Source organism: Aptenodytes patagonicus, chromosome 5 (assembly GCF_965638725.1).
Source record: "Aptenodytes patagonicus chromosome 5, bAptPat1.pri.cur, whole genome shotgun sequence".
Taxonomy (NCBI): Eukaryota; Metazoa; Chordata; class Aves; order Sphenisciformes; family Spheniscidae; genus Aptenodytes; species Aptenodytes patagonicus.
This window is the reverse complement of record NC_134953.1, coordinates 30,591,371-30,618,918: the sequence shown is the minus strand read 5'-3', so window position 1 is coordinate 30,618,918 and position 27,548 is coordinate 30,591,371. Positions and strand designations below refer to the sequence as shown.

The 27,548-nt window shown below is 39.0% G+C and overlaps 1 protein-coding gene across 2 annotated transcripts in view; it reads right to left on the bottom strand.

Moving 5' to 3' along the window:
• The window catches only part of DOCK1 (dedicator of cytokinesis 1), a 325,958-nt gene that overhangs the window by 28,745 nt on the left and 269,665 nt on the right, over nucleotides 1-27,548 (bottom strand). For both annotated transcript variants that reach the window (XM_076339221.1, XM_076339222.1), the window contains exons 39-47: nucleotides 21,533-21,622; nucleotides 18,833-18,937; nucleotides 15,063-15,204; nucleotides 14,784-14,862; nucleotides 14,415-14,499; nucleotides 12,828-12,914; nucleotides 8,596-8,772; nucleotides 7,888-7,971; nucleotides 890-1,027 (exon numbers count right to left, since the gene is read on the bottom strand). In XM_076339221.1, the coding sequence (XP_076195336.1) occupies nucleotides 890-1,027; nucleotides 7,888-7,971; nucleotides 8,596-8,772; nucleotides 12,828-12,914; nucleotides 14,415-14,499; nucleotides 14,784-14,862; nucleotides 15,063-15,204; nucleotides 18,833-18,937; nucleotides 21,533-21,622 (987 nt within the window). The remainder of the gene's footprint in view (nucleotides 1-889; nucleotides 1,028-7,887; nucleotides 7,972-8,595; nucleotides 8,773-12,827; nucleotides 12,915-14,414; nucleotides 14,500-14,783; nucleotides 14,863-15,062; nucleotides 15,205-18,832; nucleotides 18,938-21,532; nucleotides 21,623-27,548) is intronic.

The window sequence follows — 27,548 nt, the reverse complement described above, 5'->3', positions numbered from 1 at the left end:
TAAAAATTACAGCATGTTTACAAGACTGCTGTCAGGACTACCAGTAGACAGAGATAAAGCTCACCCTGGCAGCCTTCAATATATTATTAGGAGATCAGCTCCGCATAGTCAATCCTCGAGCAACTCTAACCACTTGCATCTTGGGTTTTTAAATAATTTTAAAAACTGATCATATAATAGCACCCAAAAAACGTGGCTTTTGACTGAATTATCAATTACATTCTGAATTATGAAGCTGCATGCTGGCTTTTGACCTCCCTCCCCGAGGGTAATGCTCAAATTAAAAGCAGAACAAAACCGCACAGGAAACTCCACCAAATTCTTGGCTGTGCCTTGAAGATGAAGCAGCGACTGAAAATAGCGTGTTGGAATGAGAAAAACATGAACTCCAGCACTACTAAATCTCACTAAGTAGCAGCTATCTTTTTATTGCCTGCCTACATTTAGGGTGGTGCCAGAGTATGTAAGATTGCACACTACTGTAGAGCAGCACAGCCCTCACATCTCAACAGGAATTACATCTATGGAAAGGTGACATTTGGCTCCAGAAAAATCATGCTATAGTGGCAATTTTATTTTTTTTTAAAAACCCAATTCTTTAAAAATGGAATATTGAAGAATTATTATTATTGAAGACTTTCAACGAACAGATTCAGGCAATTTAGAAATTGTTCCCATGCTAGAAGATGAAATTACCAAGGCTTTCTGAACATCTCTTATAGCATCTGCTCAGTATTTAATAGTTTGATGACCACTGAGAACAACCAGGCAATGCTGCATCAACATTGCTTTTTCAACCAGTGGGAATTATAATACAGAAATACACAGTTGCCCACAATTTAAAGAAGTTCCACATATTTAGCAAACATAAAGTTAGCAGGCAACTTACGACAGCGCGGACCCCGTACTGTTTTTCCACTTTGTCTTTCAGCTGCCTGAAGCAAGCCTCCATCCGCTCGTGGAACGGCCGCAGCGCCTCCGTCACCTTCTCCCCGTGAATCCGGATGCCTTCCGCCAGGAATGGGATCTAGAAAGCAGAGTTACGCTACTTCAGTCTGCCCAGTCCTTCCTAAGCGAAGGGTTAGGGCAAGACTCTCACATATGTTGCAAGAGGAGTGAAAGATCTCATGGAATAATAATAACAACAACAACAATAATAATAATCATCATTCATTGTATATGAAGCAAAACATAGTAAAAAAGGATCTAAAAATCTGTTATACATGATTTGTTTTTTTCTCTGTTAACCAAAGTCCTTTAAAATTAATACACCCATAGCTGTGCCCAGTAATCATGTACTGAATATATCAGATAGCACAAATATTCCTGTGATGATATATACACAGGCCCCCATACACGCTGTACTTCAAAATGGCAAACTGATGAATGATGACTCTCACACCGGGTTATTACTATCAGTCCTTTCCCAGTTTCATGAGAATAAAACCTTGAAGGAGAAAATACTTGTATGTTTTCTTTAATAAATGCTATTTCTAAAACTGCAAATGAGCTACATCCTTGGACACGTATACACTGCAGAGGAATATTTACTAATAAAACATATAGTTTTATATACTATACATTTTTCTTTAGAAAAATTATTTTATTTTCTTTGGGAACAAAACAAGAGAAAATAATTAAATTAATTCTCTTTTGTAACTGAAAATAATAATTTATCTTCAAGGCTTCTGCCACAAAATATCCATGCCAACACAGGATTATATAATTAGTTCATAGTGTGGAGGTGTAGCTGACCTTTTAAAATATTTTAAGAGAGACATTTTCATTCCCACAGCTATCCAGACATACCATTAGTTTTCTACCTCCAGCTTAGGAAAAATATTTCCTCTTCCAGGTCCGTTTCAGCCCACACGATGCTCTGATTCTAACAGATACTCTCTGCAGCAATCAGGCTAAGAGGCTTCTTCTTAATAATTTATAATTAAATCATAATGCTGATTAAAACCAGATTTTTCTAATAAGACTGAGCAGCAATCAGAAGGAATAGCTTTATTAGTAAGGAGAATAATAAATACACAGATGAATTACAGATGAACAAACTCAAGAAATCTTATCAAGATGATTCCCTGTGATTTGGCACTATTTAAACAGACAGTTTCTTCTCCTAAAGACTACAAAGAGAAGTAAGAATAATGACAAAATTTTTTACTGTAGCCACTTCTATTTGTAGCCATACGGATTTGCACTCTACAAAAATTAAACATTAAAATCAGAAAATGTCCCTGCTCTGAATAAGTAAACGAATTTCCAAATTTTCATAATTATCAGGCCACACTGTGACCCTCCTATTTTGCAGGGATAAGTGGTCACTTGGCTCATTTATTTAAAAGAACCTGCTGACTTTTTAAATGGATTCTTTTAAAAAGATCAAATTACCAAGATGAAGTACACGTGGGGTCTGAAGCTTCAGCTCCGAGATAATTTTTACAAGCAGAAAATGCACTACTGAGCCTGTCCTAGGGATCAGCCATCTCCAATTTAGAAAATCAAGCAATATGAAGTAAATGACATTTTTTGTAGGGAAATGTCCCAGTCAGGAAAAAAAATGTAGGTGCTTCCTTCTGTGCCCCAAATTGAAGGTGCTAAGGAGGGTTTCACTGTTGGTATACACCAGGTGCATACAGCCAGCCGTGGAGAGCTTCTGGCACTTGGAGAAGCAAAAAAATAGGAGGGCTGATGGCCAGGTCTGCTGGAGTGAGTGTGGGTTGGGTTGGGAGAACGTGACCACCTGAAGGCTGGTGGCCTCCTGGTACAGGAACTGTTGAGTCAAGAGATCGAGGAACAGGCAACAGGAGGCACCAACTATAAGGGAATGAAAGAAGACCAGAAACCACAGAAGAAGAAGAAAAGGCTTGTTATTCCTTAACAGAAGCTGAATTTAATAAACTTCCCGTGGCTTTGCTACAGAACTTCTGTGAGATTTCTGAGTCAGGATATTTGGCCTCCCTGTCTGAGACCACTTAATCCTTTAAACATTTATCAAATACAGAAAGCAAGTACCTTCGGACTGTTTTACCATTTCTGCTTCGTCACCTTCTACTAACTTCAAAATTCTTCCTACGTCTCCTTTCCAGACACGGTCACAGGGAAATCTGGTGACAAGTGACACTGAATTTTAAACCTATAGGAATCTTCGTTGGATGCGGAGACAGAGGCAGAATTTTGCCACATTCACGATATTGCCAATTCATTTGGCTTTGGAGCAATGGGTGGGTTTGCTTATGGCTCTATTTCAAAAGACCCTACAGGGTGCCCTCACCTTTGGAGAGGTGAATGAAAAAGTAAAGGTAACGTAAATAGCTGAACTATAAACAAATGAGCTGAATGAGAAATTCTTATTCCATAACTCTAATCTTTGCCGATTTTAAAATTTTATAGATCCATTGCAACTTAAAATTATTCCCTGATTTTTTTTTTTATTTTAAAGATCGTGATCTGCTTGGCTGAAAAGAATGAAAAAGCTACATACATTTGAATTATTAAAATTAATATAAAATCTTAAATCTTAAAATCTTTCATAATAATGGTATCATAAAATATGATCGTAAGAACTTAGTTTTGTATGCTAGATTTCTTTCAGCTATGTAGAAGTAGTACAAGATTTTTATGTGACATACTAGTTTTGGTATGCTGTAAATACATTAGCTAAATGCAGAGTGACTAATGTCATCAATCATTCATTTCATTACCATCATTTCAATCAATCATTTCATTACCTTCATGTTAAAATAAAAGATCAGCTTGAAATGATGTAGTTGCATGGAAACATTTTTTTCTAAGTTGAAAAAGCACTAAGACGGAGAAAAATGGACATTGCTTTACTAATGGTATTTATCTGAAAAAATAATAGACAGAAAAAAAGGTATACTTAAAGTTCAGAAGAATTATAAAAGGATAATATCCTGAAGAGCATGAATTCCATAGCACAATGGAGAAAAAGGTAAGGTAAGGGGATAGAAAAAAAATTACATTTAACTAGTCAGCTGATAATATGATTGTCAGGCTACTATTTCATATATCCAGATTGATTTATACAGCATAAAGAAAATCTCTGTGTGATTACAAAACTCCAAGTCCCACATTATTGAAAAATGAAAACTCATTTTTGCTTTCAATCACTGTCAAGCCCGTGATGAATTCAGACCACTGCCTCACTTCGGAAAGTTTCCATAACAACTCCCTCTCCTGACACCAGCTGATATCTGGCAGTCCACTCCCCACTCCACTCCCATCTACTTATGCTGACAGTGTTCTGAGAACTGAAATAATGTGAGGGGAGGTTTAAGTCTTAGGATACACTAAATGTATATCAAATGTCTAAGGTAATTTAAAAGCACTGATTTCCACCGTGAAATGGCTAGACCTTTTAGTGAAAAGAATTTTCAGATATAAAAATAGTTTTTGATCCCTTTTCTCTATTTTTCTGGTTCCTGTTGTTTTGGAACTACAGTACGAATGGGAAATTATGTATTTAAAACCACTGAATAATTAAAATACAATGTGATTAGCTGCCATACATATTTTCAAATAGTAATATTATTTTAATACACAATTGTCACCAAAGTGAATCTTTGCTGAGGAAAACTGTGTTTGTAATTCATTTGAAGTATTGCTATCAGAGGCAAAGACAGAGAGCTGATACGAAGTTAGTCTTCTGGGATCAAATTATTTTCCTCTATAAAAGCACAAAGCTCCTAAAATCTAATCTTCTGTAAAAGCTTGTAAGAAAATAAATAAATAAATAAATAAATACATAATTTTTTTGCAGACCAAAAGAGTTTTTATTCAGTGATAATTTTATGGTCTTCAGAGGACTTTTTTTTTAAATTCTGTATCTTTGTTTCTACTACCTCTAAGTAGTTCAATCTAAGATTGAAACCCATAGAAATGTAAATTATTTCCTTTATTATAAAGACAAAATTGAATATAAAAAGACAATGATGCACTTTTTTCTTCTAGGGGAAAAACACTTCCAATCATATTGATTTTTTTTAGTTATTATAAAATTATCTTGAGACCACTGGAAAACGTCCAGTATATGACTATAAAACAAAATTGGAATTGTTTCTTGTTAGCCCTGAAAAATATTCTTTGGTACATGTAAACACAGTCCTTCATGCAAGAGAAACACAGTTCTTCTTGCTTTGTCTCAGGCACTGGGCTGGAAACCTGGGTTCCACTCCCGGTTCAGGAAATATTACCCATGTGATCTTACATTTAAATGATTTCTGCTCTAATATGTCATCATAAAAATACCAGGTAATTTCACATGCTTTATGAATCAATAATGTTTTTGTACCATGTTAAGTTATACAGCAAATGAAACGAAGGTTTCACAATGATGAATTTACTTAATATTTTGCATGCAAGTTAATTTTTGCAACTCTCACATTTAATATTCTGTGCCAAAAGGTACTGTAAGTATACAAAGGAACTTTAATAAATGGAAAATATGTTGTTTGAAGAAAGAAGTGAATATGCTTGTGGAAGAAGGGGCAGGCGACTCAAGAAGAGTACAGGGATATCGTTAGGTCGTGCAGAGAGGAAATGAGAAAGGCAAAAGCCCAGCTAGAACGCAATCTGGCCGCTGTCGTTAAAGACAACAAAAAAAGTTTTTACAAATATATTAATGACAAGAAGAGAGCCAAGGAGAATCTCCATCCTTTATTGGATGCAAGGGGGAACATTGTCACTGAGGATGAGGAAAAGGCTGAGGTACTCAATGCCTTCTTTGCCTCAGTCTTTAACAGGCAGACCAGTTATCCTCAGGGTACTCGGCCCCCCGAGCTGGAAGACGGGGACGGCGAGCAGGATGAACCCCCCGTAATCCAGGAGGAAGCAGTCAATGACCTGCTATGCCACCTGGACACTCACAAGTCTATGGGGCCGGATGGGATCCACCCGAGAGTGCTGAGGGAGCTGGCGGAGGTGCTTGCCAAGCCGCTCTCCATCATTTATCAGCAGTCCTGGTTAACGGGGGAGGTTCCGGACGACTGGAGGCTTGCCAATGTGACGCCCATCCACAAGAAGGGCCGGAAGGAGGATCCGGGGAACTACAGGCCTGTCAGCCTGACCTCGGTGCCGGGGAAGATTATGGAGCGGCTCATCTTGAGGGCGCTCACAAGGCATGAGCGGGACAACCAGGGGATCCGGCCTAGCCAGCACGGGTTCATGAGAGGCAGGTCCTGCTTGACCAACCTGATCTCCTTCTATGACCAGGTGACCCGCCTAGCGGATGAGGGAAAGGCTGTGGATGTGGTCTACCTGGACTTCAGCAAGGCCTTTGACACTGTCTCCCACAGCATTCTCCTAGAGAAGCTGGCGGCTCACGGCTTAGACAGGTGGACTCTGCGCTGGGTCAAAAACTGGCTGGACGGCCGGGCCCAGAGAGTTGTGGTGAATGGAGTTACATCCAGTTGGCGGCCGGTCACGAGCGGTGTTCCCCAGGGCTCAGTACTGGGGCCGGTCTTGTTTAATATCTTTATTGATGATCTGGATGAGGGGATTGAGTGCACCCTCAGTAAGTTTGCAGACGACACCAAGTTGGGCGGGAGTGTTGATCTGCTCGAGGGTAGGAAGGCTCTGCAGAGGGACCTGGACAGGCTGGATCGATGGGCCCAGGCCAACTGTATGAGGTTCAACAAGGCCAAGTGCCGGGTCCTGCACTTCGGCCACAACAACCCCATGCAGCGCTACAGGCTTGGGGAAGAGTGGCTGGAAAGCTGCCTGGCGGAAAAGGACCTGGGGGTGTTGGTCGACAGCCGGCTGAACATGAGCCGGCAGTGTGCCCAGGCGGCCAAGAAGGCCAATGGCATCCTGGCCTGTATCAGAAATAGTGTGGCCAGTAGGAGTAGGGAAGTGATCGTGCCCCTGTACTCGGCCCTGGTGAGGCCGCACCTCGAATACTGTGTTCAGTTTTGGGCCCCTCACTACAAGAAGGACGTTGAGGTGCTGGAGCGTGTCCAGAGAAGGGCAACGAGGCTGGTGAGGGGTCTGGAGCACAAGTCTTATGAGGAGCGGCTGAGGGAACTGGGGTTGTTCAGCCTGGAGAAAAGGAGGCTGAGGGGAGACCTCATCGCTCTCTACAACTACCTGAAAGGAAGTTGTAGCGAGGTGGGTGTTGGTCTTTTCTCCGAAGTAACAAGCGATAGGACGAGAGGAAATGGCCTCAAGTTGCGGCAGGGGAGGTTTAGATTGGATGTAAGGAAAAATTTCTTTACTGAAAGAGTGGTGAAACATTGGAACAGGCTGCCCAGGGAAGTGGTGGAGTCCCCATCCCTGGAGGTATTTAAAAGACGTGTAGATGAGGCGCTTAGGGACATGGTTTAGTGGGCCTGGTGGTGTTGGGTTGACGGTTGGACTCGATGATCTTAGAGGTCTTTTCCAACCTCAATGATTCTATGATTCTATTCTATGATTCTATGTGAAGAAATACTGCCCCAGTCTGTGCAAGCAGGAGGAGAGATTCAGGGTTAAGCATTTCATCTTACTGTCCGAGAAGAATTTCTGAAATCAGCCTTAGAAAATTAAAATGCGAAACTAAATCGCCGATAATACTAACCAATATTATTAAAAATATTTTCTCATTTGATGTAGATGAGGTATTTTCACTGTATTACAGTTGAAAAAAAAAAAAGAGAAAGAAAAAAAAAGAGGTTGATCATGTTTGTTCCTTGCGGGTTTATCAAATGACAAATTATGTCAGACTTGAAAAGATGTAACTTTAGCTCAAGTTCCAAGACAGTTTTAAATGCCAAAGAAGCGTACACAGGGTGAATAGTTCAATGTCTGAATTTTCTCAAAGGTGACACTAAACTGTCTTTGTATAGCAGTTGGTCCCAACCAACCTGACTTAAAATGTTTTACCTGCCAAGCGATCAGATCCTTTAGTTTTTCAATCTTGTCATGATCTTCTGGATGCTCGTGTATATATTTTTCAGTAAAAAAAGCCTAGTCAAGAGAGAGAAACGAGCAGTTATTTCGGAAAATGAATCAACATCTACCATGGAAGAATTACCTATAGCAAAGACATAAGTAATACACTGTTTATAGTTTCCCAATGTTAATATCTTATCCCATATAACTTCAAAAGCTAATTTTGTAAACGTGCAGTTAAGATTATTTAGACATATTTGCAACTGACTGGTATCTCAGAAGTCTCTACCATTTGATTAATCCTTTAAAAACTCATGCATTTGAAAGCAGAGAATTGCAATTGGCTACTTCGGTCACTGAAGCTCTGATGTCCAAGCGCGTGAGAGCACACACTGGAAATATCATCAGACTCAGTGTCCAACTCTAGTAAGCAACTATCCACCACATACCTACATAAGTACTCTTGCTGCTAAACCTATCAACTCTTACTTCAAATGTAGGAAGGCAAAAATGTATCCATAAATATCAGAAAGACATTAAAAAAGGTAAATTTTAAGCAATGTTCTACAAAGCACATATGCGGGGACACTCACATAGTGTTTATATACAAATACACACACACATATATGTCCTGCAGCATTCCAGGGGAGTCCAGGCTCAAGAGGTGAAGCACTGCAGGAGAGATAATTTTGACGTTACCTTCTCATAGTTTGTGAACCCTCCCATGACTGCAGGATCCACAATGCCGTTAAGCAGCATTGAGAGAGGGTTAATGGGTAGATTTGGATCATTTAAATGCTGTTGAACCATATTATTGATCTTATCATTTGTTAGCTGCATAGTTTCTATTGCATTTTCCAGTGGACTGATTTCAACCTAAAATAAAAACAAAAGGAGGTTTTAATCAAGGAGCAGAGTTTTTAACCTGCCACAGAACTAGCTGTCCACCAAACCACCACAACTAGAAACATTTCAGGAATTTCAGAACAAAAGTTGTTTTAACCAATAATTAACAGAAAGGGTGGTTTCAGGCATTTGAATATTTGGTATCTATATACTGCAGTAACTGATATGATAATCAATTGATCAGTGGAGAAACTTAAATGCATTTCACTGCTGTAGGACAGATTACATCTCAGCAAAACAGCATAACATTTAAAAGGCTCTGACAGGAATCACGTGAGGTTTTTGGAGGATTATGGAGAACATCAGAGATTACGAGTCGGTGAGTTTTAGCAGTACAAAGAAGATCCAGCTTAATGTAACAGTAAGAAAGAAATGATAACTTAATGTGGATTTTCTGATGGAAAATGTAATCCTAAGCAGCTCAAAAATCAAGAAGATATTTTAGAATCATAAAATAGTTTGGGTTGGAAGGGACCTCTAAAGGTCAGGGGACAGGGATGGGCAGGGACATCTTCAGCTAGATCAGGTTGCTCAGAGCCCCGTCCAACCTGACCTGGAATGTGTCCAGGGATGGGGCATCCACCACTTCTCTGCGCAGCCTGTTCCAGTATTTCACCACCCTCAGCATAAAAAATTTCTTCCTTATATCTAGTCTAAATCTACCCCCCTTTAGTTTAAAACCATTCCCCCTTGTCCTATTGCAACAGGCCCTACTAAAAAGTCTGTCCCCATCTTTCTTATAAGCCCCCTTTAAGTACTGAAAGGCCACAACAAGGTCCCCCGGAGCCTTCTCTTCTCCAGGCTGAACAACCCCAACTCTCTCAGCCTTTCTTCATAGGAGAGGTGTTCCATCCCCCTGATCATTTTTGTGACCCTCCTCTGGACCCACTCCAACAGGACGTGTCTTTCTTATGCTGAGATGATTTTGGTGTATTTCCAAGGAAATGGAGTTTAATATGTTGAAGAGATGACTTCTAAGCTATCTGCTGTGCTTTTTCCCACAAGGTTACATTTTCTTTATCTGAACGTCGATAACTGAAGGAAGAAATTTTCTTTCTCACATAGCCTGGACTTCAATGAAGGAGAGCTCCTCAGAGGTCTTCATGGGGTGAATTAGCTCTTACACTGTGTAAAACTTGCTTTATTTTAACTGACTCATCTCCAACTATTATTTATGACCAGATACTGTGTTTTTCAGAATGACGGTTGCTCATATTGAAAAAACAGCATTAAAATATTTTAAATATTGCTAAAATAGGTACATTTAGTGAATGGGCTAAAAATTACTAACTTGCAGCAACCCACAGTGTAGACAGTCCTCACTGGAAGACTTAAGACATAGCCTACTTACTTTAAAAAATGATGTGGTAGGAATAGAAAAGGAAGGTTAATTGAGGCCTGTGAGGAAAATGCAAGTGTATATTTGATTACACCCTAATTTACATAAATGCTACATAAACAGAGAAGCACTTCTACCTGGCTATCAGTTGCTTACCATGTTTCTGAGAACCACTTATAATCAAATCTCTTTAGTTGTTACTCTTACACCTGCCATCTGATTACATCAAGGATGTTTTAATTAGCATTTTAAAAAGTCTGCCTGGTGAATTATTCTGGAAGGCACGTAACAAGCTCGATGTTTCTGCTGTGGCTGTGGAGCAGACCAGGCTCAGATGGACAGATGACAACTGCCGTTCAGAGCTGAATGTGCTACCAGTGAAATTTGGACAGGGAAAGTAAGACTATATTCAACATCTGATTCGGCAAGAACTGTTGCAAACATCATATGCTAAATTTAGGATTCTGTTATTTGTATTAATGGCCTTATAACTATGCAATAATTTGTTGAGGAACCATTGCTTTTAAAGCTCTTGAATATCTAAAGAAATTAGCACTCACTGAGCTGACAGACATCTTTTTTGATTTTTCTGTATCAGCAGTCATGGCTTTCTTTCTCATCCTCTTTTCTTTTACTACTCTTATAATCCTCCCTCTAGTTATTTAAAAGCAGATGGAGGACTGCAGTTCCCATCCTACTACTATAAACTGTGCTTTGGACCCTACTGAAAGCTATTTATTAAAAATATCTATACTTGTAAATTATGAGCCTTGTTTGAAGTAGCTTGCTAACTCTGGACACTACACAATCTATTCATGGCAAACAGAAATTATATACTCCTAATACATTTGCAACACTAAAAAATTAAACATCAAAACAAAACAGAGATTAGTATTTGTACTTTTTAAAACCAAGTATAATTCAAAATCCAGTTTCCAATTCATTGGCTGGCCTCAGCAAATTTTCCCCCTACAACTACTTGTGTCCAGCTAAAACAAATCAGATACACAATAATGAATGTGTACAACAAATTACTTGCACATCATGAACAGACTGAAAAGGTTTAGGTAAAAGTACTCAGAAGGAATTTAAAAAGCAAATAGATTTAAGGAAATTATGCATGTTCCTACAGGTTATGTAACATAATATACCGCATTTATTAAATTACTCAGCTCTCTCAGCACTGATTTGATATGATCTCACCCCTTCCTTTAAAGATATTCTAGTTCCATCAATAAAATATGAAATGTGCAAAGCTACTTTAATTCATAGTGTTTAGTAAAACATCAATAATACCTGTACCCATAATCAAAATTTAGCATTACAGGGATGTAAACCTAGTGATCATGCTTCCAGCATTTTAGCTGACAGGAATCTTGAAGAAAGTCAATACTAATTTTGTAGTAACTATGCCAGAGCTAGGTCAAAAGTTATCCGTTGCTGTCTTCCCACATATTATTAAGTTCCATTCTGGTATCATTTTTCAGCTATGTGACTAATATAATCCTTACTTACAAAAAGCTTATAGAAAGCACTCTTCCAGGACTTACGCACATTTCTATGACAAGCATAGCGTTAAAGGTGTGTGTATACAAATTGCCTGCATAAAGCAGCCTGTCAGGCTGTGCTCTTAACTCATAAGGAAAAGAGACTTTCATCAGATTTGCCAGCCTTTATAAACAACACTTTTTGCAATCATGAAGATAAATACAATCTTCTCTATCAGGATTATATTGAAAATATAAAATTCATTAAAAATTCAATGTGTTTTATTCAGCTGCCTATTACTGTCAAACATCACATTCATATTCTGTTACTATAGATACCATAGTAATTTTCTGCATTACTTCTGTTCATCTAAATACAACTGTCCAACATAACCTCAATGGAGCAATGAAAAAGGTTTTAATTAATCATATGCAAATTGTTCTTTTCCTTTAAAAACAAGCCTCACAAGAGAGATTTAAAAACTGCAGTAACAATGTTTTTATTGCTACTTAAAAATTACAGCTGCGTAAGAATAATTTAATCTTAAGGCGTTTAATGGATATGTCTTATCTAAACAGTCTAAATGGCAGAACAGAGAAATGCATAATTTGGAGTTACTCTGTGAGGTTGCTAGGGTATATTTTAGCTAACTATGAAGAAGAAACAAAAACAACCTTTAATCACAAATGATAAGTAGAGAAGACATGCAGACACATACAATGCATTCGATTTATGGCATATTTTTGAATAAATTAAAATCAAAATACGCAAATCCTCTTTTCCAAAATTCAGACTAGTTTCATTTTGATGTACCAGGGTTCCCCTACAACACCTCAGGTCCCTCTTCATTTTAGGCACACAACTTACGCCACAGGCTGTAATGGCTCACTTGCTGAAAGCCAGAAATACTTTGTAAAAGTACTTCAAGCACTTGATTGGACCTTGCCCTAAAGTCCTGGAAGAGTCAGCCCACATTTCCTTCTCTCAGAAGTAGAAAAGCATTACTTGAGTCACCCTCAGTCAACCCTCAATCAGCACCCTCAGCAAGCAAGTTCCCTTGTCTTAGGATGCCAGATATAGCCACACTGATTGCTTGTTCATAGAACTGAAGCACAGTCATGCAGAAATATAAATGCTCCCTGGCTGTAGAAGAGCCCCATTCTTTTATGCAATCTCAATAAAGCCGAATTGATCTTACCATGAAAACTGATTTGACTTCAAACCACCTCAGAATCCCTGGTAATTTATATGCTGTCACATAGATGGTTCTCTCAATCCACATATTCTGCAAATACAACATAAACATCACATTATCAGATTGATAGCTTTTATCTTAAGCAAAGCCTTAAAACATTATCATCAGGAAAAGGAACCGCAGTATGACAGACATTATGAAGCCAGGGGGAAATTTCAGTTGGAATCTGCTTGGGGAGATGATGGAGTGGCGCCGATTTAAATCTGATACATGATTTAGTAGAGAACAACTGCTCTCTTACCAAATGAGAACACTATATAAAAGATCCACCCGTTTTACTGGACTGTCATTTTTCCCACGTAACTTCTAGAGCTTTCAAGGACCATCCTCCACAAAACCATAACATCTTGATATAGGGAAAGCTTCTTCCCGAGGAGGGCAGGGGAGCAGAAGGACTGGTCCCGGGGGAGGCTGTGCTGTCCCCACCCTCAGAGGTTTCAAGACCTGCTGGGATAAAGCCCTGAGCAGCCGGGTCTGACCCTGCACCTGGCCCTGCCTGGAGCAGGGGTTGGGTCCCATCCTGACCTGCAGGTCCTGACCTGAATTTATGATCCTGTGATTTCATCTGAGCTGTAAACTGCAATGGCTTTGTTGTAACATCTCCTCACTGGTTTGAATGTAAGGATATGTGATCTAATGTCTCTTCCTTCACATGTGTGTATTTGGTTCATAACCGATGTCAAAGACATCTCTTGATCTGATTTTGTTAGAACTGGTATATGTTGGTAGTTCATCTTATTTATTGTGAGGCTTTTTTAAAACAGATGTAGATTCTCACGGAGATTAACAAATTAGCAATTTTTGATATAACAGCCACCATGAGAAGCTAAAGACACTAAAGGAGTCTCTGAATGAATATCTAGGCTTAGCTATAGGAAACCAAATACTCAGCATTTATTGGCACATTGATTAGATTAGAGCCTGCTACTACACAGAAAACCAAGTTCTTTGCTCAAGGAATGATGCATTAATTTATTACTTTAATTACTACTACTACTTCTTTACTACTAACTGCGCCAACTAGAACCCCTGTAAATAAAATGGTGTCTATAAAAAACAAAGGCAATCAACTTGATGTAACCTGTTGTAAACGTTTTGCTGAATACAAGCTGTGCTCAAAGGGAGTTTTATTGACCATTAGATGAAACATACAGTTTAGTAAAAAAAGAAAAAAAAAAGAAAAAGAAAAAAGATATTACTACAAAAAGATTTTTAGATGCCTGACTAGAATCTTCATGGCAAGACAAGTTTTGGCAAGAGAGATCTCTCTTTTCAGGTATAGCCATTTTAAACTTCTTTCTCAACATAGTCAGTTTTTAACAAAATAAATTCAGCTTTGTCCATTTTTCCTATTGGTATAAAACAGAACATGATAAATTGGTTTAATTGAATTTCTATGAAAAATAATCACATTTAAAGCTAGATTTTATTTTTCAACAACCAAAACATAATGAATGGTTCAGATTCTCTAAATGAAGGGGAATAAACAAGCAAACACCAAAAGTACTCTATTTTCTTTTTTTTTTTTACCGCAAATTCATTGTCCGGGTTTTTCTCTCCTTTTCGAACAGGGCGTGAATACTCAAACCGTTGGACTTCATTCACCCTATAGAAACTGAAAAAAAGGAAAAGCACAATCAAACTCAAATACTATCTCTTTAGGAATTGCCGTTAAACTCTAGTACCAGAAAAAAAGTTTATGCATAAATACAAAATGCTTATGGGATCACTGTTTTCCAGTGGGTTGGATGGAATCCCTGCTAATATTAAGAATACCCAAGAAATGTCCTCAGAATTACTACCCTCCTTGGCTGTGTACAGATTTGTTATACCACAACAAGAACTAGTTTAGGTGTTATAAAGGAGACTGATAAAATTGCAAAACCAGCCCAAACTCACCTCACGATTTGTTCTGACACTGGCCTGTGAAATTTAGACGGTAAATCCAGTTTTGGCTTTACAGTAAAGCACTGAATATCTGAATTCAAAGGTTAAGAACTGAAAAGCGCATTTTAATCACGCAGAACAGGCATCTCAACGGGAACATGAAGAAAGGACAGAACAACAAAATTAACATATTACACCCATAAAGGCAGAAGTGCAGCAGTCTCCTGCTTGTGTTGGCCATAAATCCTCGATCCGTGTGGCTGCAGGAGCCACTGTACAACCTAAGGATACACTGGCCGGAGGAGTTTTTAATGTCATCGCCTGGTGGAGACGTCGTTTTCATTTTTTCTGCATTTGGAAACTGAGTCAATAACCTTGCTTCAAAGTCTTCGCGGCGTTCATACTCCTTTCCCCGGTAAATGAAGACTTTGTTCTGGAAACAAATTGAGAGGTGAAATCCTAATACCAGTATCCTCAGTAATGAACTGGGATCTCAGAAGCATTGACTCCAATGGTGTTAAGTGAGATATTTTACATTCCTCACACTATGATATAATCAACAGTTTACAAATATTTTATGCCATTTCAATAAAGCACAAATGGATTTCCTTACCTTCAATTCAGTACTCAGATCATTAAGCATGCACTTACCTTTAGGCATATATATATATAAACCACACTAAATTCAAGGGGGTCTAAATACATGATATCAAGGATCTATAAAATAGGTGCCCATTGAAAATGTATTAAGACAAATTATGTCCTCTACCAAATCCAGGATCTCCCTCTGTAATTCCTCTCATCCATCTTCCACAGCTGATGGTGGAATGGATGTAAATAAGCATAATTAGGCTTTTTATACACAAACATTTATTAAAAGGCATTGGGGTGAGCAAGCAAGAGTAGCAGAGAAAAGTACAAACAGAAAACAATGCCAATTTTAGGAGGAAGGTCCAAAGATACTGACTCTTTTAGAAAGACTGATACACCGCAGTCTTTCTAATCCCATTAGTCTATTAGATTTTTGCCATTGTACAGTTGTCTGCACACAGCATAACTTTTAAATTAAGTATATTGTATTTCTAAATATTGGTTTCTTCTTTTAACAATAAAGAAAATTAAGATATATTTTATACAGCCCATTTATGTACTGAACAAGCACATTAAATTCTAAAGAAAAATGTAAAAGATGACTTGCATATTTTAACTGATCAAACATATTAAAGTAAGTTTTGATATGAATGCAACACTTGCATCTGAATATGCTTAACTTCATTACTCATCTCAAATGAACACTTGGTGTTATGACTAGGGGTAGAAAACTAGAATAATTTACATTTGCCCAGCTGGGTTTAGTTCTGCAATGGTGCCTTTTGAAATGCACAGTAGATGAAAGAATACTCTCTATTTGGGAAGAAAAAAAAGGAAAAAGGGCAGATGCCTAGGAAGTGTATATATACCTGCAATTCATGTGTATATAACTGAAATTCACAGGAAAAATCACAATAGAAGAAAAAGCTTGTGTTAAGGATTTTCTCAATCAGCTTTTCAGGCGCTTAATAGCCAAATTTTCAGAGGTTTTATTGCTTATTTATTACAAACTGACCAATCCACGAGGCTTTTGTAAAGCATGGTGTTTTTCTCCACTTAAAAATCATTCAGTTGTGAAGCGAAAAAGCAGTTCAGTATTAATACAGCAGATTAACACTATTTTGCACGGTATCCCTTTGACTATACAGTATAACACACCGCTTCAACGGGAAAATTACATTGTGTTCTCTGCATTTTTTGTATGCAAATACATGGTTGAGTTAGAGGCTGAGACAAACTGCCCCATGGCCACTCCATGCACTCGGTCAAGACAGCTTGTCGTGCCCATTGTGATCCCAGTGCAACCCCTCTCTCGTTAGCGGCTCTGGATCACTGGATATTCCCAATGTTTCTAGAGGATAATGTGCAGTCTGTTGAGAGTGGCTGTACGTGTGATAAAATTTCACAACAACTCATGGCCACAATCCCTTTTGCAAAGTTATTAGTGACTTTATCGTACATGCATAATTTTGAAGATTCCTGATAATGCAAGTCTTCCCTATAGGAATATCATAAAATATTAATTCAATCATTTTCTAGAGAAATGGGTTGATCAATCTTAACAGTGACTCCTTACTGGATATTAAATACCTTTTGCCTGGTAAAATTTAAGAAATTATTAATAAACATTTTACAAAAATCTTATTAAATCTTTTTCACTTAATGTACCACAAACATTTTTTTCTGTTTGATGCTTGATAAAAGCTGTTGCACGTACATTACTCTACATGTATTTCAAACACCACAATAATTCTTAGTTTTGCTGCATCGCATCTCTTTAGAGTTGGTCTTTTGATACACACGGTAGCTTGCACACAATCATGCCTTTGCGTCTGTTACTAACATATGGCTTTGCCAGTTTGCAGAATTGCATTTCATAAGCTTTGGGGCAGCTCTGGGTACCAACGATCCTGCCACCTTCCTGCATGCTCAGAGTCTCTTTGGCATGAGCTGCCGAGCCATAATTTGGAGACCAAGCAGTGGGCTAACATACGAGAGCTCATCTCCCAGTTTTTGTTTGATGGTCTGCACACAACAGATGCTGAAAAATTCACTCTTAGCCTGGCAGGAACTGCCTGGGGTCAGCTTTCTTCCTTGCAGCTGCAAAGAGCTGATAATTTGTTGCACTTCTCAGGAGACAGAAATGGTACAAGAACGCCTGTAGTAGTACAGCATCCCAGGGTGTAGGGAAACCCACGCCATTTGCTGCTTCTTGGGATGATTCAAGAATTTCAGTTTCTTCACATGGGCTTTAGTTAGTTGGTGGAAAAGGAGGTTTTTCCAAATGGACACCTGATTAAGTAAAAGTTTTATTTCTTGGGATTTTTTAAAGCCTCTCCCTGCTTCATTTTAATACACCATGAAAGACCAGCTGACCACAGTTAACCTGACAAAGCCAGCTTAATCAGCATTCACTGGATTTATCCAGTGAGCCGGTCTTCAGCATAGGCTTGGGCTTGCTCCTGGTATTTATTATGGCATAATCTGAGAGAGTTCTAACATAGAATTACTCAGTTACGACCGGGAACTCATCTCCTAAATGTGTATTTCCAGGAGGAAACCTACTACCAGCCCCTGGCCTGAGACTAAATCTCTCTGAGTCTCCTGGACTCAGAGAATAATCTGAGAATAATAAGAATAATCTCATTCTTCTGTCTCTTGAACTGCCTTAATCTACTGTAACTCTTCCACAGAGGGTTGGAGAGAGCTTCTTTCCAAATTGAAAATCCTCAGCTCTTCAGATAGATACGAGCAGCACAGCAGCTAAATAGCTAATGTGTTATTTCCACGTCACCGACTGGCAAGTGCCAGAGTCCAGAGAATCATGATACAGATGTAATTCAGATGTGTTAAATCCCTACCCTTCTTTAGCCACTAATTCAACTCCATAACAATCCTGGTATCAGTGGAAAAAATCTAAAATGTTACTGGACTTACATTACCAGCATCAACCAAGTGACATGTTTTAAACTGACACGACTCATGAAAATCAATGATAAAAGATTGCTTTTAAAGGTATCACACATATCTCTGATATTCAACTTCATTTTAGTGACTATGCTGGAAAGGACACTCACATGAAAACATGGTCACATACGAAAGGCTTCTCTACCATACTCACACATACACACATACCCGTCAGGCAAAAATGTCACCATTTCAGATGGTGCTGGTTATTACCCTGATTTACGAATTGGGTGGTATATCTTCATTTTTAGTGATACCCTGAAGAAGTATAAAGCATTGGATATGTTTGAAGAAAAAGCTTCTCTACCAAAATTCAACTATTCCATATTGGAAACTGGAAAGGAAAAACCAATGTTTGTTTTATACACCTAAAAACCAACCATCAATGTTAGGCAGATTGTAAGTAACACACTGACAAACAATAATGTACTTTCTCCACAACTGAGGGAAATTTCCAAAGCAAGAAACGTTGCTATCGTCTGTGGAAAAAGGTGGACGCTTACCCTTATGAATGTTGGAAATCCCTGGCCGTAGTATCCAACAGCAAAGTAGTCTGGTTTTGGTCTTATCACTTTCACAATGTTTTCATAGAACTGGGCTTGCTTTCTCTGCAAAATAAATAGGAAAAACTTTAATGACCTAAACTTTAAGGAGATTCCCTATACTTAATATCTAGATCTCTTTTATGTATATCTCTAACTTAAAGATGTACATTCCTCACTTCACCCCTTTTTCTTCACCTATCAGATATATGCTAGTATTTTGAAATACTAGACTCTGTAGCCATTGTTTTTATGCTCATTTTGGTGAACCTCACTATTCCATATCCAATATGGAGATTTTGATGAAGGTCAAGAATTTGCAAGGCAGCCTGAATTCCCGGTTGCAACACTGCGATGCCGAAACGCTGGAACGATGAAGCACGTACTGCTAAAGCCAGCTCATCTTGATGATGCTGACTTCTCAGTTTTCGGCTGTTACATTTCATTATATTTTTTTTGCTTCTTTTCCATATTTACAACTATTTATTTGCATACGGAAAGCACACAGTTGAGAATTGCAGAAAAATATAACTTTTGGAATAAATACACGCATGTCAGACGCCATCTGTTTTCAAAGCAGAATCCTTCTTTATCTCAAATGATGAAATAATAACAAATGTGCAGCTTCAGATGATCTGTTCATTACCTTATTTTTAGTCTATTACTTTCTGTAAGAGAATGAATTCTGATTTAGGGGGAGGTTTATTACTGCTCCCATACGACAGATAACACTAAATGGCAAGAAGGCTACATAGACCAAGATCTGCTGTATATTTCTCAGTTCACCTGTAGCAAAACTATTTTGTCATTTGTGAATTGTCTTAGTGTCTAATATTTAATATTGCTTGAACAAAAGAGACAATAGGGAGAACAGAAAGAAGCAAAAAACTTTTACATTTTATTGTGGGGGAAAAAAAAAGAGCTAGCATGCTAATGCTATTCAGCAGCAACAATAAGAAAGGCCGATGGGGTATGCGACACCTGACTCACACGGGAGTGTGAATTTTGATCTTTGCCTTATTAGGGATGAATGCCCAATGCATGCTGGTACTAATTTTTGTGACAACTCTCTCTGTTTCTCCTGCCTGATAAAGAGCAGGTAAACTCATTTGTTTGACCTGAGAATTAGAAGTTTTGGGTTTCCCCTATGAGAAGAGGGAGAAACTCCATTTCCATATGCAAATGCACCATACCTAGTTTATACACTGCCTCTCCTGGAACTATGTCAGTTAATGTAAACAATGACATATTTACTGTGCAAGAGGAATGGGGAAAAATACATAATTCAGTATTATTGGCCATCAGCTACACTGTAGAAAGTGCAAATTCAGACTTCTGCTCCAAAAATGGGTACAGTATGATAAGTAAAGGGTGGTTGCCTCTGTGACAAAAGCTGTTCATGTTCCCATGTGCAAGCATAAAGAGATGGAAAATTAAAAATGAGGGACTCTGAGAGTAGCTACCCACTGGTGAATAATCGTATCTGATGCATGAGAATCATTTCTAGCTGAGGAACAATCTCTACCAGATTCCTTTTATATTGAAATGAAGAATATTCTCTATTGAACGCAGCCCTGCTGACACTGGCGCAGGCAGCAGGCCAAGGAAGACTCTTTCGGCATATCATAGCACCTGAGAAATGTTCCATATATACATCCCTTACCTCCTGCAGTACAAAGCAACATGAAACCAGGCTCCAGATTTGTTAGGTAAATCAGTACAATCGGTCTGTCACTAAAAACAGTTAAAACGCCACAAAAGGACGACCATCAAAAAGGGATATAAATTCAGCTCTAGAGAGCTGGAGGACAGAATCATGGACAAAACAAAGAAGAACATGTAAAGGAGTGAAGAAACCATAAAATTGAGATGATTGGTATTTACCTTTATTCCTTCCTCCCCAGGAAAGGAGATTCTGGGGAGACAGGGACAGAGATGCTTCTGGGGAGATGGCTCCTAGCCATCCTCAAACTGAGTGTCGGTGTCAGCAGAGAAAGAGGGTGCAATGACACTGTATTAATGCCCAGCTCTGATAGACTGGGATAAAGCAGATAGACAATTCAAAGAAATTAAGGACGATGTACTCTGGTGAGTGCAAAGGTAAAATGTATCAAAAACCTGAAAATCAAGAATTTTCAGAACCAAACTGGAATCATGTCCCAACTCCTGTGAAAATGGTTGAGAAGTTAGGAGGGACAGGGACAGCTGCCATTTATGTTTTTGGAGAAGAACAGCAGAAAAAAAATGGTGCAGGCATAATGAATGGGTAACATCAGGGCAAAAATAACTGACTCTAGACATGAATGCTTGGGGATTATTCATACCTAAAAAAAGAAATGTGAATATGGAAAGACACTTGAGAGAGAATGGGGATTTTTTCATGTTCCCATTTATATTTAAATTCCAAATTTCCTTTTATACCCCAAATAAATCAGCTTAACATTACAGAAATATTTTTCTTTCAGCTAAAAAAAATAAAATTCAATCTTTTGCAGGCACTCCAGTGGTAGCCAGTTAATCAACATTTGTCCAACAAAGCCAAAGCAGGCATCTATTTCTGAATTTTACTGTCATAAGAGAGATTTTCAATATAATTTTAAAAGTTTAGAAATTAAATTCAGAAAAAATTGTTGTAGTGTCTATGTCATTAAAAAAACCTACCAGCAGTTCACTGAGTTGTTCATAATCAAACATTTCATTTTCATACTGTTCTGCAAGTTCTTTACCCAAGGCAATGGCCTCTTCCCACATCTGTTGGGAAAAAAAAAAAAAATCACAAAACAGAAACAAAAAACCTGAATTACATACCTTGGTTAAAAAACAACATTGGAATAAAATAAATCTTAATAAAACACAACAAAATGCATTGTGTCACATGCCTGAAAACACCGTGCATCTGATGTGCCAAATAGCTGTGGCAGCATTACCCACATGTCTCTATTCGATGCAAATCAAGTAAAATGATCAAATTGCTTCAGAAATAAAATGATTCCTGCTAGTCCAACTAGATATCCAATAATGTGTAAACACGGCCTGCCCACAAAGAAACCAGAACCTAGGACTGTGGATAAATACTGTTGATTGATTATAGTTCATAATCACCTCTCTCTCCCTCTAATATCTATAATCTATATTAGACAGGACAGGCAATTTGCAGATATTGCTTTGAACAAATACTCATTATATTTCCATTGGTTCTTTTTCCCCTCTTGTTCTTCAACCGTGAAATTCAGCAGCCGTCTCAACTGACCCAAAGAAATTTAACAATATCCTTCAGCTCTTCAGAAGCCAACAATCTTAATGAGGAGCAGCAAGAATGTTTTTAAATGTGTATTTTTCATTTTTTCTACTCTGAATATAAAGAACCACTCAAACCCCAAAAGATGCTTAAATTAGCACACCAGGCTATCTAAGATCAAACGATGATCTGCTTCTGCTGCTGAAATTTGGCTGGCACTGCTGACCTCACTTTATTAAAAAAAAGAGATTCTGTTGTGATTTAACCTCATCGATTAACTGAGCACCACACAGCTGCTCGCTCACTCCCCCCCCGGGTGGGATGGGGGAGAGAATCGGAAGAGTAAAAGTGAGAAAACTCATGGGTTGAGATAAAAACAGTTTAATAATTGAAATTAAAAAAAAAAAGACTATACAAAGCAAGTGATGCACAATGCAATTGCTCACCACCCGCCAACTGATGCCCAGCCAGTCCCTGAGCAGCGGCCCCCCCGGCCAGCTTTCCCCCAGTTTATGTACTGAGCATGACGTCACATGGTGTGGAATACCCCTTTGGCCAGTTTGGGTCAGCTGTCCTGGCTGTGCCCCCTCCCGGCTTCTTGTGCACCTCCAGCCTTCTCAGTCGGTAGAGCATGGGAAGCTGAAAAGTCCTTGACTAGTGTAAGAACTGCTCAGCAACAACTAAAACATCGGTGTGTTATCAACTTTGTTCTCATCCTAAATCCAAAACACAGCACTGTACCAGCTACTAGGAAGAAAATTAACTCTATCCCAGCCGAAACCAGGACAGATTTGGAATGAGTTATAAATCCATTTGGTTCGTATTACCCTTCATCTTAAATTTAAATCCCCTGTCCACACCACCTAATTCTTCTCTCAGCACCAGGCCGCATGTTCCTTGCCCCAGTGAAACACCGAGATGGCTGCAGCTGCAAAGAGCAGTCAGATGAAGGAGGGCTGAGGAAAAGAGCTGAACACGTTTCCCCATCGCTCCCTGAAGACATCCACCTTTGGGAATGAAGAGTTTGAGATGAAGCACCACAACTTCCAAAGATAGTGGGAGCTGGATGCTGGGGAGAAAGAAGGGGAATAGAGCTCCTGGGGAAACCTTCATGCACACAACCAATTTCTGCATCCTTCCTGTACAGACCCCCCCAATCCCATCTGCTCTAACGCACTGCATAAATAAGAAATATTTTACCCTCCAAGACTACCTGAAAACCAAAAGCCCCGCAAAACACACAAGTGAAATCCTACTACTCAAAGCCCAAAATCAATGTTGGGTGAATTTTATTTGTCTTTTGATCTGCAGGTTGAAATCACATTTATTAGTATTTAAGGAAAACTTAGAAAAAAATAAGACTTTTAGGAAAATCCCTAGTTCTAGATATTGATTTAAAAATAAGAGTAAAACATTAAGGGTTCTACAACTGTCAGTATGACCGAGACTGCTGCCAGCACTGGCTGAGGAGTCAGGCAGGGCACAGCTACCTATGATTTAGTGGCACAAACACCAGGCTGGGACCTAGAATATATTTTTTTCCCTAGGAATTGGCAGTTTGGAGCCCAGCCAGGCTGAATACTCAGTAAGCCTTCCCCCACATGTAGCATGCCAATGCCACAAAAGCAAGATGTGGCTCGGGTCCCACCAGTTTGCTCTCTGCTCCTGTTTCTCCCTGGAAATGAGAAGCCAATTTTCAAGCGGAGGGCACCTGTCCCGCAAACCCAAGTATGGACTGAAGGATTGTCCTGGCAGACTGAGAGGGAAGGAAAGAAGCAGCCTGAAGAGGCAGAGACCTGCTGATGGTGGAGGAGATGAGGAGTTGCAAAAGGAAAAATAGTTACAGGAGATTGCAGGGAGAAAGGAGAGAGATTTATGCTCTTGAAGTAAGGGAGTGAAGTAAGAGAAAATATGGGCCAGAAACTATACTGGTATGGCTGAACAAGGGAAAAGGAGCTTTTGAGTGCTAAAGAAAACAAATGGGCAGATGCTTGGGCAAACAGAGACTGAGTGGTGACCTAATTTAAGACAGAAAGGTGACGGATCCTCATGAGGGGTAGAGCCTGGTACCTACATTAACTTTTCCTTATGGCTCCACATGATGTTGGACCCCTTCTCTTGATTTTTCTCATTTCTACAACAGGGTTCATAATATTATTTATCTAGGGAAGAGGACTGGCATGAGCACAAGTTACCTCATGTTTGTAAAGTGCCTTGAAGATGAAAAATGCATCAGAACGACTAATTACAATCACTGTAATGAGGGTTCACGTCTTCATGAAATCACAAAGCAGTTTCTACACTCTGCTACACAATTTTTGCAAATGGAAGGACCTGAATGTTTTTATCTACATTATGTATCTAATCTAGAATGATGATACAGAGCATATTTTTATTTCTAAACAAAAATTAACATGAGTTTAATAGCAAAGGCATATTTGCAGAAAATGGAGTACATTTTCACATACTAGGCTGAGTTAATTTTGACTCAGAAGAGCAATATACTACCAATTCATAGAAACTATACTAATATTCAGTTGTTTGGTAAGTCAGCAAGTGAAACCTTTCAAAATCACTTAACCTTTCTTGATTTTGACTGCCACTTTCTTTTTAACTTCAGTCATCCATAACTTCTTCAGCACATTTTCATTTCAAAGAAAATGGCGTTACCATAATTTTGCTCCAGATTTAACCAGTCCCTCTCCAAACCCAAAGCACTTCTACTCTCTTTTCTGTTGTAAAAATATTTATAGAAGATCTCAGGCAAACAGCTTTGGAGCCGAAAAAGATTGGAAATAAATGGAAGCCTAAATAATTTTAGATTTGCATCGACACTGTAAACAAACTCATTCAGTTCTTCCACTGACTCCTGAATAAGCACAGACTTTGCGATGCGTTTCCAAAGCACGTCTGGCAACTAAAAGCACTGGCTCGGTACTAAGGCTGTATGCTATTTAATGCAAACTAATTACACCTGGCCGTCAAGAGGCAGGGGATTCTGGATGAGCGACGGGAGAGAGAAGAGGAGGAGAGGAGCCGAGGGGGCTGAAACGCCGTATTGGTATTGCTCAGAGTGAGTGCCATCACACCACCGCAGCTTTGTAGCCCATGAGTCCCGTCGCGGGCTGTCACTGTCATCTATACTGCTGCAATGCCCAGGAGCACATCAAAACCAGACCTGCGCTGTTGAAGGCACTGCGTACATGTAAATGCCAGTAGGTAGCACAAATGATGACTTTGGCAGAATTAAATCTTTTTTGTGATTATTTTTTCCCCCCTTCCCATCGTTGTCAGTTGAGACTGTAAACACTCTGGAGCAGAGGCTGTGTTTCCGCTGCGCCTCCCTCAGCCTGATCAAACCCTTTAGATGATACTGAATACAAACATTAATAATGAGTTTTAGAAATGTTTCAGAGCCTAAAAAATGAATGCTCAAATTAATGATGATATAGATTTAGTTCCTCTCCAATATACATGCAGTAATAGCACAATCCTAGCATTCTTCCACTCTAATATCCATTTCCCTATCTGTAAGTGGAGATGAACAGGAAAAAACCAGGTATTATGAACAACATTTGTTTCCACCTTAAATTACTGGAATGACTTTAAAAATACTTTAAAAGTTAGTTTACAAGTTATACTGGTCATATTTTGTCACATTATTTTTAATGGAACACTTTCAGGTATAGGTAAGAGATAAAACTACTCTTTTCCTATCATACTGCAAATACATGATACAAGTGTCTCACCATGGGAGAAGATTCTTTCAATTTTTGCCAGCCTCTAACCAGGCGCCTCTCCAGCCAAGGGATCTGTCTTAGAGAAAAGCACCTACTTTTTGTTGTTACTACCTCTTGAAAACCCTACTCCACTCCAACATCTCTATTTTGAAATCCAATTGTCCGGTTCAATCCTCCGAAGGAATACCAAGAACTTGTATTATAAGACTCAATTTGTAAAATGTCAAGTGCCCTGAACTCCAGAGGTCCACGAGTCCGTTAACCACCCAGCTTTTCCCTGGGCTGTTTGCGCAGCTGGACCACCACACCTGCAATGTCCCCGAAAACAAAACGAAAGCTGGTAATTTTACCAACGTCGTAACTGAAGCAGCAACCATGTGTTTAAAATCCCCTGCACAACGCTCTGAAAGATTTCTCTGTTTACTACAGAGCAAATTTATTCAGGTGAGGACAGCATGGCTGTAGCAAAGGATCCTGATAAATGAAATCCCTGTTCTTGAAGGTCAATAACTCCCAATCTGCTGCCTCACAGACTTCTTGCCCTGGAAGGTTTCCCAGGCTTGCCCGGGACATGGCAGGTCTTCTGGAGGAATGAGCCATACAGGGAGCTACTACACAGGATTTGTACAAGGTACAACTCATTAATGCGAGAAACAATTTATCCGGAGAGTGTACCAGAGAGAGAGGTTGGCGACAGTGGAAGGAAAATGCTTCTTTTATACTGAAGGCGTAAGAAAAATGTGTATAGCCTAAATTTAGTTGTGTAGACACGAGCTGCAAATTGTTATGGGAAAGACTGTGAGGATGCAGAAGGAGATCTTTTTAGGGAAAACCTAGCAATTTAATTTACTTTTGAAGCTGGATTGCTTGTTGCCCTGAAAGAACTGCAGCATCCAATTTAGTTTTTGCGGTTCTTTAATAGCAGCAAAGGAAGATCTTAGGATATTTCTTAGCTCCTGCTGAGTTAACGGTCAGTAAAAATGAAATAGTCTAGGATAAGAATATTATCGTGCAATATTCTGATGTAAGAGGGACATTCCAAGCTGTTTAAATTTCAGATAGTGTTAATTAACCATCACGTAAGCTTAATATTTTAAATAAAATGTTAAAACACAGTATTTCTCTATTGCTAGTATTGCATTCAAGATATATATAGCCATGGTTGGAAACCATTTAAAACGACTTGCTATATTCATTTGAAACATGGTCAAACAACGTATCTTTCCTCTCTGAAGACTGTCTCCGTCCTTCACAGCTCTCAGGACGGGCTTACGATCTGACATGGGATACGAGCTGGACATGAACCTTGCGCTGATTTTTGGCAGACAGGTGAATTTCACCACTATCTTGTTAGATGGAAGAAAAAGCCATTTGATGCCATCCCATGAGCCAGAAAAAAGACATTTTAAGCCAAAGCATGGCATTTACTGTGTAGTTTCAAAAGTTTTGTGTTTTGTGGCTCCAGTAAAACAGTAAAAGTTTTTTTTTTTTTGTGGCGGGGGGAGAGGGGGAAGGAAGGAGGAGCAGAAATAAATGAGCAGTGTGCATTTATTTACTTTTTTCTCCCTGGGACCAATGCTTTCAATTTATGAAGGAGCAGTGGAAAACATGTACTGATTTATAGACTGCGGCATCCACTGGCAAACTTGAAACACGTTGCTGTTTGTACATTTTACCGTGCAGGCATAAGAATGCTGCT